The 14,667-nt window shown below is 45.4% G+C and overlaps 1 protein-coding gene across 1 annotated transcript in view; it reads left to right on the forward strand.

The window, feature by feature from the left end:
- The window catches only part of NUP205 (nucleoporin 205), a 1,281,456-nt gene that overhangs the window by 237,415 nt on the left and 1,029,374 nt on the right, over positions 1–14,667 (forward strand). Inside the window, exon 10 of the mRNA XM_030216143.1 lies at positions 2,706–2,888. Coding sequence (XP_030072003.1) covers positions 2,706–2,888 — 183 coding nt within the window. The remainder of the gene's footprint in view (positions 1–2,705; positions 2,889–14,667) is intronic.

The raw sequence follows: 14,667 nt of genomic DNA on the forward strand, positions 1-14,667 counted from the left end.
GTTGGGCGTGTCGGTTCGGCATGCTTCTCCAAGCCACGTACCTGGCAGGCGTAAACAACAGTCTGGCCGACAGACTGAGCAGAGTCATGCAACCGCACGAGTGGTCGCTCCATTCCAGAGTGGTACGCAAGATCTTCCGAGAGTGGGGCACCCCCTCGGTGGATCTTTTCGCCTCTCAGACCAACCACAAGCTGCCTCTGTTCTGTTCCAGGCTTCAGACACACGGCAGGCTAGCGTCAGATGCCTTTCTCCTTCATTGGGGGACCGGCCTCCTGTATGCTTATCCTCCCATACCTTTGGTGGGGAAGACCTTACTGAAGCTCAAGCAAGACCGCGGCACCATGATTCTGATAGCGCCCTTTTGGCCCCGTCAGATCTGGTTCCCTCTTCTTCTGGAGTTGTCCTCAGAAGAACCGTGGAGATTGGAGTGTTTTCCGACTCTCATTTCGCAGAACGACGGAGCGTTGCTGCACCCCAACCTTCAATCCCTGGCTCTCACGGCCTGGATGTTGAGGGCGTAGACTTCGCTGCGTTGGGTCTGTCTGAGGGTGTCTCCCGGGTCTTGCTTGCCTCTAGGAAGGATTCCACTAAAAAGAGTTACTTTTTCAAGTGGAGGAGGTTTGTCGTTTGGTGTGAGAGCAAGGCCCTAGAACCTCGTTCTTGCCCTGCACAGAACCTGCTTGAATACCTTCTGCACTTATCAGAGTCTGGCCTCAAGACCAACTCAGTAAGGAATCACCTTAGTGCGATTAGTGCTTACCATTATCGTGTGGAAGGTAAAGCCATCTCTGGAGAGCCTTTAGTCGTTCGATTCATGAGAGGTTTGCTTTTGTCAAAGCCCCCTATCAAGCCTCCTACTGTGTCATGGGATCTCAACGTCGTCCTCACCCAGCTGATGAAACCTCCTTTTGAGCCACTGAATACCTGCCATCTGAAGTACTTGACCTGGAAGGTCATTTTCTTGGTGGCAGTTACTTCAGCTCGTAGGGTCAGTGAGCTTCAAGCCCTGGTAGCTCATGCTCCATATACCAAATTTCATCACAACAGAGTAGTGCTCCGCACCCACCCAAAGTTCCTGCCGAAGGTGGTGTCGGAGTTCCATCTTAACCAGTCAATTGTCTTGCCAACATTCTTCCCCAGGCCGCATACCCGCCCTGCTGAACGTCAGTTGCACACATTGGACTGCAAGAGAGCATTGGCCTTCTACTTGGAGCGGACACAGCCCAACAGACAGTCCGCCCAATTGTTTATTTCTTTCGACCCTAACAGGCTAGGGGTCGCTGTCGGGAAACGCACCATCTCCAATTGGCTAGCAGACTGCATTTCCTTCACTTACGCCCAGGCTGGGCTGCCTCTTGAGGGTCATGTCACGGCTCATAGTGTCAGAGCCATGGCAGCGTCGGTGGCCCACTTGAAGTCAGCCACTATTGAAGAGATCTGCAAGGCTGCGACGTGGTCATCTGTCCACACATTCACATCTCATTACTGCCTCCAGCAGGATACCCGACGCGACAGTCGGTTCGGGCAGTCGGTGCTGCAGAATCTGTTTGGGGTGTAAATCCAACTCCACCCTCCAGGACCCGAATTTATTCTGGTCAGGCTGCACTCTCAGTTAGTTGTTCTTCGTAGGTCAATTTCTGTTATGCCCTCGCCGTTGCGAGGTTCAATTGACCTGGGTTATTGTTTTGAGTGAGCCTGAGAGCTAGGGATACCCCAGTCGTGAGAACAAGCAGCCTGCTTGTCCTCGGAGAAAGGGTATGATACATACCTGTAGCAGTTGTTCTCCGAGGACAGCAGGCTGATTGTTCTCACCTACCCTCCCTCCTCCCCTTTGGAGTTGCGTTTTCATCTTTTTGCTAGTCATTCAACTGGCGGGAGCGGTCGCGCACGGGCGGGAAGACGGCCGCGCATGCGCGGTGGGCGTGCCCTGCGTGCCGACCGTCCCGCGAAGCTTCTTCCGGTTGGTGGGGGCTGCCGCGGACGTCAACCCAGTCGTGAGAACAATCAGCCTGCTGTCCTCGGAGAACAACTGCTACAGGTATGTATCATACCCTGTAACTACACAATGACAATATATACTGAGAAGAGAACACCAATTTAGCAGCTAAAATAAGCCAATGACCATGTACCTGAGCAAACCTGTCCTTCACAGGCAAAAAAAACAAACTAAACCTGAGCATAAGAGGAAAATCACCAGCACAACTGTTCTAAGAAGTAATTTTTTTTTTTTATTGCAAAATAGCTGGTTCATGTTATATTCAGTCCCTAAGGCTGCAGAATTCATATTGGTTCAGAAAAGATGGTTCAAGCCTAACCAGACCTCAAACTAGTAAAGGTGAGATAGAAGGAAACCCCCTGCAGGATCCACTTGTCAAGATGAAAAATTTTCAGGTAAATGGCTTATAATAACTATCTGTTAACAGATGGGACTGTTGCAGGGCCTGTTGGTGCACTAGGGCTCATATCTTACACTGAAATTGTTTGCAGTGCTGAAACAAGGTATTCATTTGTCCTGTAAGTTTTATGCATAGCTAAGTTTAATGCTTTACTTTTCTTATTGTATGGGAAATTGTGTTTTTATGAAAAATGGTCTCCAAAGTTTTGGTGCTGAACACCTGAATTTGCTATTGAATTGCTCAACTGGAAAGTGGAGTGTGCCTAAATTTGAGATACTTGTGTTCTTGTTGTGCCCTTTTATTCTGCAGAGTGAAAATGCCCGTTTAGCACTCTGTGAGCATCCACAATGGACCCCTGTGGTGATTATTCTTGGTCTGCTTCAGTGCAGCATACCTCCCATTCTCAAAGCAGAATTGCTGAGGACTCTTACAGCATTTGGAAAATCTCCAGAGATTGCAGCCTCACTCTGGCAGTCACTGGAGTATACACAGGTAAGAGTATAAAACCAAATTTAAACCTTGATGTATAGAACCATCTGCTCATGGGACGCATGGTTCTGCATCTCTTAACCCACCATTAGAATATTATTCTTGGTCACAGGTGTTTTTTTTTGTTTGTTTTCTATTTATTATTTCCAAAGCATGAATTGTTACATGCATATTAAACCATGTGTCTCAATCATTCAATAAAAAGTATTGTAAGAAATTAGTTATTTAGCACTGAGTACCCAAAAATTGGCAGGAGAGGCACTTGATATAAGAAAATAGCTAAAGGGCTAGGTGACTGATGATAAACTGAATTCCTGTGGTATGGACTCGAAAGTGATTGTATTAGAAACTGGCTGAATGGCAGACGACTTAGAGTAGTGATAAATGGATTTCATGCTGAGGAAAAGGTTTTTACTAGTGTTGTGCTGCATGGATTGATTCTTTGTTTGGCTCTTTGTAACATTTTTGTGAGCAGTATTGCAGGAGGTCTGGTAAGGTTTGCTTATCTGAGGATGACACCAAACTCTTTAATAAAGTAGACCCCCCTGATTTTGTGGCTAGTTTGAGGAGGGATATAGTGAAACTTGAAGAATAGTTTAAAATTTGGCAGCAAGGATTTAATACTAAGTAACGTTAGGTTAATGCATTTGGCCTGTAAAAATTGAGGTACACAATATAGGGAGTGAAGTACTTTGGTGCATGAAAGAAGAGTGGGACATAGGGGTGATCGTATCTGATAAACTTAAGGTGGCCAAACAAGTATAAAAGGTGAAAGCAAAAACCAGAAGGATGGTTGGGTGCATAGAGAGAAGAGTGGCCTGCAGGAATAGGGAGATGATAGTACCTCCATATACAGTGGGGGAAATAAGTATTTGATCCCTTGCTGATTTTGTAAGTTTGCCCACTGACAAAGACATGAGCAGCCCATAATTGAAGGGTAGGTTATTGGTAACAGTGAGAGATAGCACATCACAAATTAAATCCGGAAAATCACATTGTGGAAAGTATATGAATTTATTTGCATTCTGCAGAGGGAAATAAGTATTTGATCCCCCACCAACCAGTAAGAGATCTGGCCCCTACAGACCAGGTAGATGCTCCAAATCAACTCGTTACCTGCATGACAGACAGCTGTCGGCAATGGTCACCTGTATGAAAGACACCTGTCCACAGACTCAGTGAATCAGTCAGACTCTAACCTCTACAAAATGGCCAAGAGCAAGGAGCTGTCTAAGGATGTCAGGGACAAGATCATACACCTGCACAAGGCTGGAATGGGCTACAAAACCATCAGTAAGACGCTGGGCGAGAAGGAGACAACTGTTGGTGCCATAGTAAGAAAATGGAAGAAGTACAAAATGACTGTCAATCGACAAAGATCTGGGGCTCCACGCAAAATCTCACCTCGTGGGGTATCCTTGATCATGAGGAAGGTTAGAAATCAGCCTACAACTACAAGGGGGGAACTTGTCAATGATCTCAAGGCAGCTGGGACCACTGTCACCACGAAAACCATTGGTAACACATTACGACATAACGGATTGCAATCCTGCAGTGCCCGCAAGGTCCCCCTGCTCCGGAAGGCACATGTGACGGCCCGTCTGAAGTTTGCCAGTGAACACCTGGATGATGCCGAGAGTGATTGGGAGAAGGTGCTGTGGTCAGATGAGACAAAAATTGAGCTCTTTGGCATGAACTCAACTCGCCGTGTTTGGAGGAAGAGAAATGCTGCCTATGACCCAAAGAACACCGTCCCCACTGTCAAGCATGGAGGTGGAAATGTTATGTTTTGGGGGTGTTTCTCTGCTAAGGGCACAGGACTACTTCACCGCATCAATGGGAGAATGGATGGGGCCATGTACCGTACAATTCTGAGTGACAACCTCCTTCCCTCCGCCAGGGCCTTAAAAATGGGTCGTGGCTGGGTCTTCCAGCACGACAATGACCCAAAACATACAGCCAAGGCAACAAAGGAGTGGCTCAGGAAGAAGCACATTAGGGTCATGGAGTGGCCTAGCCAGTCACCAGACCTTAATCCCATTGAAAACTTATGGAGGGAGCTGAAGCTGCGAGTTGCCAAGCGACAGCCCAGAACTCTTAATGATTTAGAGATGATCTGCAAAGAGGAGTGGACCAAAATTCCTCCTGACATGTGTGCAAACCTCATCATCAACTACAGAAGACGTCTGACCGCTGTGCTTGCCAACAAGGGTTTTGCCACCAAGTATTAGGTCTTGTTTGCCAGAGGGATTAAATACTTATTTCCCTCTGCAGAATGCAAATAAATTCATATACTTTCCACAATGTGATTTTCCGGATTTAATTTGTGATGTGCTATCTCTCACTGTTACCAATAACCTACCCTTCAATTATGGGCTGCTCATGTCTTTGTCAGTGGGCAAACTTACAAAATCAGCAAGGGATCAAATACTTATTTCCCCCACTGTAGGGCTCAGAGGTCCCATTTAGATTACTATGACAATTCTGGAAATCGCATCTTCATAAAGATAAAAATAGGATTGAGTCTGTCCAGAAGGTGGGTATTAAAATTGTCAATGGGTTTTGTTATAAAGTGTTTGGGGACAGACTTAAAAATCTCAATTTATGTAGTTTGGAAGAAAGGCTGGAGAGGGGAGGTATGATAGATACCTTTTGTACACGCTATGAAAGTATTTAAATATTTCTCTTACAATTAAAAGGAAGGTCTGGAATGAGAGGGTATCAGATGTAGGTAAAAGGGGATTAGATTCAGGAGTAATCTAGGAAAATACTACTTTACAGAAAGACTGGTGAATGTGTGGAACACAAGTCCTAATGGATGTGGTGGAGACAAGTCTGCCTCTGAATTCAAGAAAGCATGGGACAGGCACTAGGATCTCTTAGGGAGAGAAAGATAGGATGATGATAGATGGACAGACTGGATAGCTATATGGCCTTCATCTGCCGTCATTTTCTCTATGTGGTAAAACTTTGTAGTAGTTTAAATCATTTATGTAGTTTATCCTGTTCCTTAAGTATAAACCTCCATAAAACTATGAGCTAGGTTTATTCCTCGGGTCTCCTTGACTCTCAAAAATATCAATTGATATGGTTAAAAAACCCCATATTTCAATTGTTCTTTATGACACTGTAGGAAGTGGAGTGGAGGGGAGTGGTCTAGTGGTTAGGGTGGTGGACTTTGGTCCTGGGGAACTGAGGAACTGAGTTCAATTCCCACTTCAGGCACAGGCAGCTCCTTGTAACTCTGGGCAAGTCACTTAACCCTCCATTGCCCCATGTAAGCTGCATTGAGCCTGCCATGAGTGGGAAAGCGCGGGGTACAAATGTAACAAAAAAAAGAAAGAAATCTCCAGAAGAAATTCATCCTGTAGGCGCATTTGTGTCATATAATTACTTTTACTGATTGGTTATATAAGTACATGGAGAGAAGCAGTTGCAGGCTGAAAACCCTTGTGGGGCGTGCCAAGATGGCGTACTGACTGGTGGACGCTCTGTAGCATCTCTGAATCTTTCCCTGGTGGTTGAGATTTTCTCCGATGGAGTAAAGAAGCTGTTTTTTCCTCTCTAAATATGCCGCATACCAAGCGGAAAGGAGTAGTCAAGGGCTTATCGGTGAGAAACTCGGAAACTGCTCTACTTCAGACGACGCTCGACAGATATACCACTAGTACTCTACGACAGACCGGTTTGAGTCAAATTCCCGCAGTGGGAGACGTTGGTGGATCGTCTTTCTCACAGGGAATAGAAACATCATTATCCTCACCGGAGGTTAATCCCCGCCTTGCCCACAGGTCTCAGAAGAGGGCTAGACTTCCTGGAGACGTCCGAAGATGGCACAATAAGAGGTCTTGTTACCAGAGCCCAAGCTGAGAAGCTGGGAGAATTAAACAAAGTTGAACTAAAAGTTCCCGAGGAAGTAACTTTAGATTCCATCTGGAAAGCGATACAGATGCTGACTGCTACAGTTGCTCCAATCGTGAGTAAATTGGACTCTTTAACATCCGCATTAGAGACTTTTAAAAAAGAATCTGAAAAAACTAATGGTGCTGATCAATAAGATCTTTCTACTCTAAAAGTAAAAACGAACTTGCTAGTAAAAGATAAATTCATGATACATCGAAAGATAGAGCAGTTTCAAAACTACAACAGGCGTTTGAATCTAAGGTTGCTGAATTTTCCAACTTCTTCAGAAATGAATGCGATGGCTATGTTTAAAAAATATTTGACTGAAAACCTTCAATACTCCCCAGATTTAATTCCCCCAGTCAACAAAATATATTATTTACCTGATTTAAAACATGGGGAGAAATTGAAGGAAGTACAGGGATTACAAAATTTAACTGCTCTTCTAGAACAATCTGCTACTGAGATCTCTGAAAGGAAAAAATTACTTGTTTCGTTGGTCTTTGAACAAGATGAAAACTCCATTTTGAAAATGTTCTTTAAAAATTCCACAAAATCTTTTCTTGGAGATAGAATATGGATCTACCCAGATGTGGTGAAAACCACACAGGATAGAAGAAAAGCTTTCCTGGCTCTTATTAGAGAAGAGACACGATTGTTGGGGGCAAGATTTATTCTGTTTTATATTTGTAAATGTTTGGTAAATTACCTGGATAAAAAATGTCTTTTTTGAACCAGAGCAGCTGAAAGTTTTTCTAGAAATGAAAAAAGTGACCAGATAGTCCCTGATTATTAAGAAAATCTGGATTGAGATATAATTTACGTGAAGTTAACCAGACCTTCTATGTTAAGATGTTTTTCTTCTTATTTTTATTCCACCAGTGATACTTAACGCTCCCTACTAGTCTGATTAGGTGGTCTAAGAATGAGTTATATTTTCTTTAGCCTTCTCTCAAATTTTAAGAGAGGTTAACTTACTTATTTCCTAATGTTTATCGTATGCGCTCTGTTTTTCTGCAACAAGATTTAATGCTTGTAATTTAATGTTGAAATTATAAATAAATAAATTAAATATATATATAAGTGCATAAGTAATGCCACACTGGAAAAAGACCAAGGGTCCATCGAGCCCAGCATCCTGTCCACGACAGCGGCCAATCCAGGCCAAGGGCACCTGGCAAGCTTCCCAAACGTACAAACATTCTATACATGTTATTCCTGGAATTGTGGATTTTTCCCAAGTCCATTTAGTAGCGGTTTATGGACTTGTCCTTTAGGAAACAGTCTAACCCCTTTTTAAACTCTGCCAAGCTAACCACCTTCACCACGTTCTCCGGCAACGAATTCCAGATGCGTTGGGTGAAGAAACATTTTCTCCGATTTGTTTTAAGTTTACTACATTGTAGTTTCATCGCATGCCCCCTAGTCCTAGTATTTTTGGAAAGCGTGAACAGACGCTTCACATCCACCTGTTCCACTCCACTCATTTTTTTATATACCTGTATCATGTCTCCCCTCAGCTGTCTCTTCTCCAAGCTGAAAAGCCCTAGCCTCCTTAGTCTTTCTTCATAGGGAAATCGTCCCATCCCCACTATCATTTTAGTCGCCCTTCGCTGCACCTTTTCCAAGTCCACTATATCTTTCTTGAGATGCGGCGACCAGAATTGAACACAGTACTGAAGGTGCGGTCGCACCATGGAACGATACAGCGACATTATAACATCCTCACACCTGTTTTCCTAATAATACCCAACATTCTATTCGCTTTCCGAGCCACAGCAGCACGCTGAGCAGAAGGTTTCAGTGTATTATCGACGACGACACCCAGATCCCTTTCTTGGTCTGTAACTCCTAATGTGGAACCTTGCATGACGTAGCTATAATTCGGGTTCTTTTTTCCCACATGCATCACTTTGCCCTTGCTCACATTAAACGTCACCTGCCATTTAACCGCCCAGTCTCTCAGTCTCGTAAGGTCCTTCTGTAATTTTTCACAATCCTGTCGTGAGTTAACGGATTTGAATAACTTTGTGTCATCAGCAAATTTAACTACATCGCTAGTTACTCCCATCTCTAAATCATTTATAAATATATTAAAAAGCAGCGGTCCTAACACGGACCCCTGAGGAACCCCACTAACTACCCTTCTCCATTGTGAATACTGCCAATTTAACCCCACTCTCTGTTTCCTATCGTTCATCCAGTTTTTAATCCACAATAGGACATTTCCTCCTTTCCCATGACCCTCCAATTTCCTCTGTAGCCTTTCATGAGGTACCTTGTCAAACGCCTTTTGAAAATCCAGATACACAATATCAACTGGCTCCCCTTTGTCCACATGTTTGTTTACTCCTTGAAAGAATTGAAGTAAATTGGTCAGGCAAGATTTCCCCACACAAAAGCCATGCTGACTTGGTCTCAGTAATCCATGTCCTTGCTCTGTAATTTTGATTTTGATAATAGCCTCTACCATTTTGGCTGGCACTGACGTCAGACTCACCGGTCTATAAAAATGCTAAATAGTAGTAGTAGTAGGATCTCCCCTGGAACCTTTTTTAAAATGGGTGTTAGATTGGCCACCCTCCAATCTTCCGGTACCACACTTGAGTTTAAGGATAAATTGCATATCACTAACAGTAGCTCCGCAAGCTCATTTTTTAGTTCTATCAGTACTCTAGGATGAATACTATCTGGTCCAGGAGATTTGCTACTCTTCAGTTTGCTGCCCCAGAAGCTTAGCCGGTGGTGGGAGGCAGGGCTGGTGGTTGGGAGGTGGGGATAGTGCTGGGCAGACTTATACGGTCTGTGCCAGAGCTGGTGGTGGGAGGCTGGGCTGGTGGTTGGGAGGCGGGGATAGTGCTGGGCAGACTTTATACGGTCTGTGCCCTGAAAAAGACAGGTACAAATCAAGGTAAGGTATACACAAAAAATGGCACATGTGAGTTTATCTTGTTGGGCAGACTGGGTGGACCGTGCAGGTCTTTTTCTGCCGTCATCTACTATGTTACTATGTTATGTAAGGTAGTTCAAGATTTTAATGATAACAATCCTCGGCCGCAGCTGACCTTGTGTTCGCCTGCCCAACCTGTGGGCACGCTCTATACATAGCGTTCCATAGCTGTCTGATAAGGCCAGCTCTTTTTTCAGCCACTGTTCTAAGATAGTTCCTAGGGATTGTTCCAAAATGTTTTCCAGTATTCCCACGAGCCTCAGATTACATCTTCTTGCTCCTATTTTCCATATCCTCCAGTGTGTCTTTTTTTTTTTTTTTTTAATATTTCTTTATTCATATATTTCAATATATCACAATACGTGAGTATGCAATCGACATTTATACAAGAGGCAAAAAAAAAAAATAAAAGGAAATATCTTTTCTGTCCACAAGTTTAGGAAATTTGGAATCCAAGAATTTAGAATTTAAAAATAAAACATATAGCAATAATTACGAACTAATGGTTACAACCTCTGGTTCAGACCCTAGCCTGCATTTAGGGAGGGCACACAACATTCAATTCCACTCTAGCACCTAGAAATTATTTTAACTGTTTTGGGTCTACAAATTGAAACTGTTTACCCTCAAGCATTACATTACAATAACAAGGAAAACGTAATATAAAAGTTGCTCCTAGTGCCACCACCCTAGGGCGGAGTTCCAAAAAGGCCCTCCGTCTCATCTGTGTAGGCCTTGAGAGATCAGGAAAAATACAAATTTTTGAGCCCAAAAACAGATTTTCTAAGTGTCTCAAGGAAAGCCTTAATACAGCATTCCTATCAGGCTCCAGCACAAAAGTAACAAGCAGAGTCAACCTCTGAGTAATTATCTCCAATGAAGTTTCAAGGAAAGAAATAAGATCCATTCCTTCCCCTGCTATCGGGGGATTTTCTTCCACCACTCCTGATGTAATAAGCCCAAGTAAGGGGAGGCAGTGAGTGCTTATCCATTCCAAGAATATCAATCATATATTTTTTAACCATATCCAAAGGGGAAATTAAAGGCGATTTGGGAAAGTTAAGAAACCTGAGGTTGTCTTCTAGCCTGGTTTTCCAGGTACTCCAATCTTTTATGTAGGAAATTATTATCCTTAACCAAAGCCGTTTCTACAGATCCCATTTCTTGAATTTTAGTGTTCACAGTCTCCAAATCTAAGGTTTGCTGTGCAGTCTTTTGCGCCTGAAGCAGGGCAGTCTCAGAAAGAGTCTTTATATCAGAAGTATTCTTTTTTTAAAGTAGTTTGCATAGAAGTGTGAATGCTGTAAACCATGTCCCATAGTGACTCTAATGTCACAGTTGCTGGTCTATTCACACCACTAATGGCTGGAGAAGAGTGAGGTTGATCTTCAACACGAGCAAGTTTAGAAACTATGTCCTGGGGCAATACCCTTGAAGCTTATTGTAGCAGTAGTTCTCGGCGCTGGGATTCAGCCTCCGCCACTGCAGACACTCCCTCAAACAGATCAAGCTGAGCCCCCTCGGCTTCCCTCCCTGCTAGAGCTGCCAGCAACTCCCCTCCAGGCTGGGGTGGAGCAACTCGTTTCACGGGGCTCAGGGAAGCCCCTCCATTTTGTCTTGCTGTGCCTTCAGTTGTTCCCTCAATCGGGAAAGTTCTTGCTCGTTCTGCGACCTTTCGTCTTCCACGGTCGACATCCGTTGTTCCATTTCTCCCAGTCTCTTTTCAGTGCCAACCCTGGAAGTTTCTTTTTAGTTGACTCGCCAGCAGATCTAATCTTGGGTTTAAGGCTGCGCAGACAGCCATCGTGATTTGCGCTAACTGTTTTTCACTGAACTCCCCCTCTTCTTCCTGCTTTCCCTCCTGCATCTTTACACCTGGTTTGAGGGGTGAGATTTTCCATTTGTCAAATTTTGTTCCTCTGCGGGTTGCATGGGCCGCAAGAAAGGCTCCATAAGTTGCGCAAGCCTTACCCTTAATCTGTCCCAGCACCCAGCTAATTAGTGCCGAGAGTATGTTCCACTTTGAGTCCTTTGTTTGAACAGTTTATATATTGCTGCGGCCTTCCTGCGCCGTGTAGCGCTCACTGTTTAGCTCCTCTGTCTCATGAGCCACCTCAGCTACTTACAGGAGGGATTTTGCTGTGCTGCGAGGTAAAGACTTTAAGCCCAAACTTGCTTTATGTAGTGCACCCTATTATTGTTCCGTGCCGCCCATTCGGCGTTATCCTTATCCGGGGCTCCCCTCTTCTAGGCCCCCTGATCGGCCACCAAATTGGCTTCGCTCCTTCTGCTGGCTCAGGTATGTTCCTCTATTGGCCGTCCGCTAGTCTTCGGGCGCTCCCCGGCACAGGACCCTTGTTCTCGGGCCTCAACACTCAGGGAGAAGCGAGGGAAAGTAAACAGTTCATCTGTCTCTCGGTTCGTTCGTCCTCCACCTTGGCTCTCGCTCAGGTGCCCCCTCCAATCTCTCGCCACTCACAGTGCTACTTGTCTTTTGGGGTTGCGCCGTCACTCATTGTTCCTGCACCATCTTGGAATCCGGCTTTCGTGTTGTGGTTCTTTCGCTGCCAGCGTTCAGGCTGTTGGTGTTCAGTGACTGCCTTGCCCGCGGGATCTGGAGTTTCAGCGCTGCTGATTTTTAGTTTTGTTGCATGTTTTTCGCCATTTCAGCGGGGCTGTGGCTCTGGCTTGACGGAGCTCACTGAGCAGCGGCCATCTTGCTGCCCGGCTCCACCGGAAGTCAATGAAATATATTTAAAACTCTGTAAGAGCACTCCTTGCTTGTTATCCTAATTACAATAACTGACTATAAATGAAGAGTTGTCCTAGGGGTGGGAAGACTAAACTAGATACTGCAGTGCCTGTTAGATTCTATCTGTTAATGCTGTGGTACAAGGCTTTTAAAACTAAGTGGAAAAGTCTATGGAGATTTGTTGTTAAAATGTGCTTTTTATATTTTTATAGGCTATCTCACGTCTAGAGGATAATTTGTGCCTTTGTCCCTCAGATTCTGGTAATAGGACAGACAAGGACCAGGTTCTGGAACTATATTACAATTTATTGATAATTAAAAGGTAATAAATAGAAACAAAACAGAGAAAAGAAAATAAGATGATACTTTTCGGTAATAGATTTCTCCGAGGACAAGCAGGCTGATTCTTCTTATGACTGGGTGACGTCCACAGCTGCCTCAGGAATGGAAATCTTCCTAGCAACAGAAAGCTTGCTAGAACCTTTGAGCGCGCAAGCGCGGCCATTTTCCCACCCGTCGCATGAGAGCCCCGATCAGTTCTTTCTTTTTCCGCGGTAAAGGGTGGCTATTTGTCGGTGTACCTCCACAGCCCAGTGAAAGAGCCTTCGATTTTTAGCGTTCTTTTGTGATTTTTTTCTTTCCCTTTTTGCTTTCCTTATTAGTATATCCAGTTAAAAAAAAAAAAAGGATCCTTTATTTCTTAGTTTTGGTCCCTTAAGTTTTCTTTCGTTTTCGCCACGGCTTTCTTAGGCCGCGCATACACGCTTCTCATTTTTGTGCCGTTTTTCTTGGCACAATTGCAGATTTTGACTTCGCCGCCACTATTTTTCTGTCCATGTCATGGAGGACTCCCAGCGGCTTCAAGAAGTGTTCTCGTTGCAACCGGACATCTCAGGTACCGACCCCCACGTGTGGTGTCTTCAGTGCCTTGGGCCCGACCATCGCCCAGACGTATTTAAGTTTGTGTCTTAGCTTGAAAAAGCGGACACAGGCGTCGAGACAAGCTCTTCAGGACCGACTTTTAAGAGCTTCGTCCGGTTCGTCAACGTCGACAGCGGTACCGAGGTTGTCGTCGTCGATATCAGCACCGGGGATGGCATCGAATTTGGGAGCGCAGGTAATGGCTGTCTGGGGACCATCACACGCTGGGAGCAGTGATCCTTCGAGTGGGTCACCTGTCTCGAAGACTCCTGCTGGACAGGCCCATGGGGACCGACCACTCTCGGACCCGACCCCGAGGAGGCGTGTGGATTCCACGTCCTCTTCGTCGGTACCGAGGAGTATCGATGACGTGCATCAAGCGAAGGCGAAGAAGCATCGTCATCGGTCTCCTTTAAGACACGGTACCGGAAGCTCTGAGGCGTAGAAGGACTCGGCATCCGTGAAGCGTCGACGCCAGGGGGACCGCTCACTCTCCATACAAGTGTCGTTGCGTCAGTCTCCTGACAGCCCAGTACCGCCTCCTCAGCCTCCATGAGTTTTGACACCCACTCCTGCACCGACCCCCCACAGCCTTTCTCGACAGCGACTCTGGACGAGCGCATCTGATCCATTCTTCCGGGCCTTCTGCAAGGGCTGCTGCGTCAGCCTGCTCCGGTACCGGGGGTGCTTGCGCACTTCGTGCCGTTGATGGAAGCAGCAGCTGGCTCTTTGCCTGTGGTGAGGTCTCGGACGCCGGCGCTGCCTGCAGCATCGGCCTCAGTTGCCACCCTGGTCGACTCCCCGTCGATATCGCTGGAGGGAGCTTCATCGCCGCCGGTACAGGAGTTGAGTTCTTGACATCGTCATCAAAGACGTGGTTCCTCGGCGTTGAGACGGGCCCGGTTTCAGACTGCAGTCAGGGAACTCTTGTCCAACAGCGAGGAGGATGCCTTGTGGGGTGAAGAGGAGGATCCCAAATATTTTTCTTCTGAGGAGTCTTGTGGTCTTCCCTCTAACCCTACGCCTTCACCAGAAAGAAAGCTTTCTCCCCTCGGAGAGTCTTTCTTTCTCTTCATTTGTCAGGGAAATGTCTGTGGCTATTCCCTTCCCAGTCGTATCTGAGGATGAGCCCAGGACTGAGATGCTCAAGGTCCTTGACTATCCTCCTCCACCTAAGGAGTCATCCACAGTCCCTTTGCATAATGTCCTTAAAGAGACATTGCTCAGGCGCGCCTTCAGGTATGAATTGGTAGGTT

The sequence above is a fragment of the Microcaecilia unicolor genome, chromosome 10 (genome assembly GCF_901765095.1).
Source record: "Microcaecilia unicolor chromosome 10, aMicUni1.1, whole genome shotgun sequence".
Taxonomy (NCBI): Eukaryota; Metazoa; Chordata; class Amphibia; order Gymnophiona; family Siphonopidae; genus Microcaecilia; species Microcaecilia unicolor.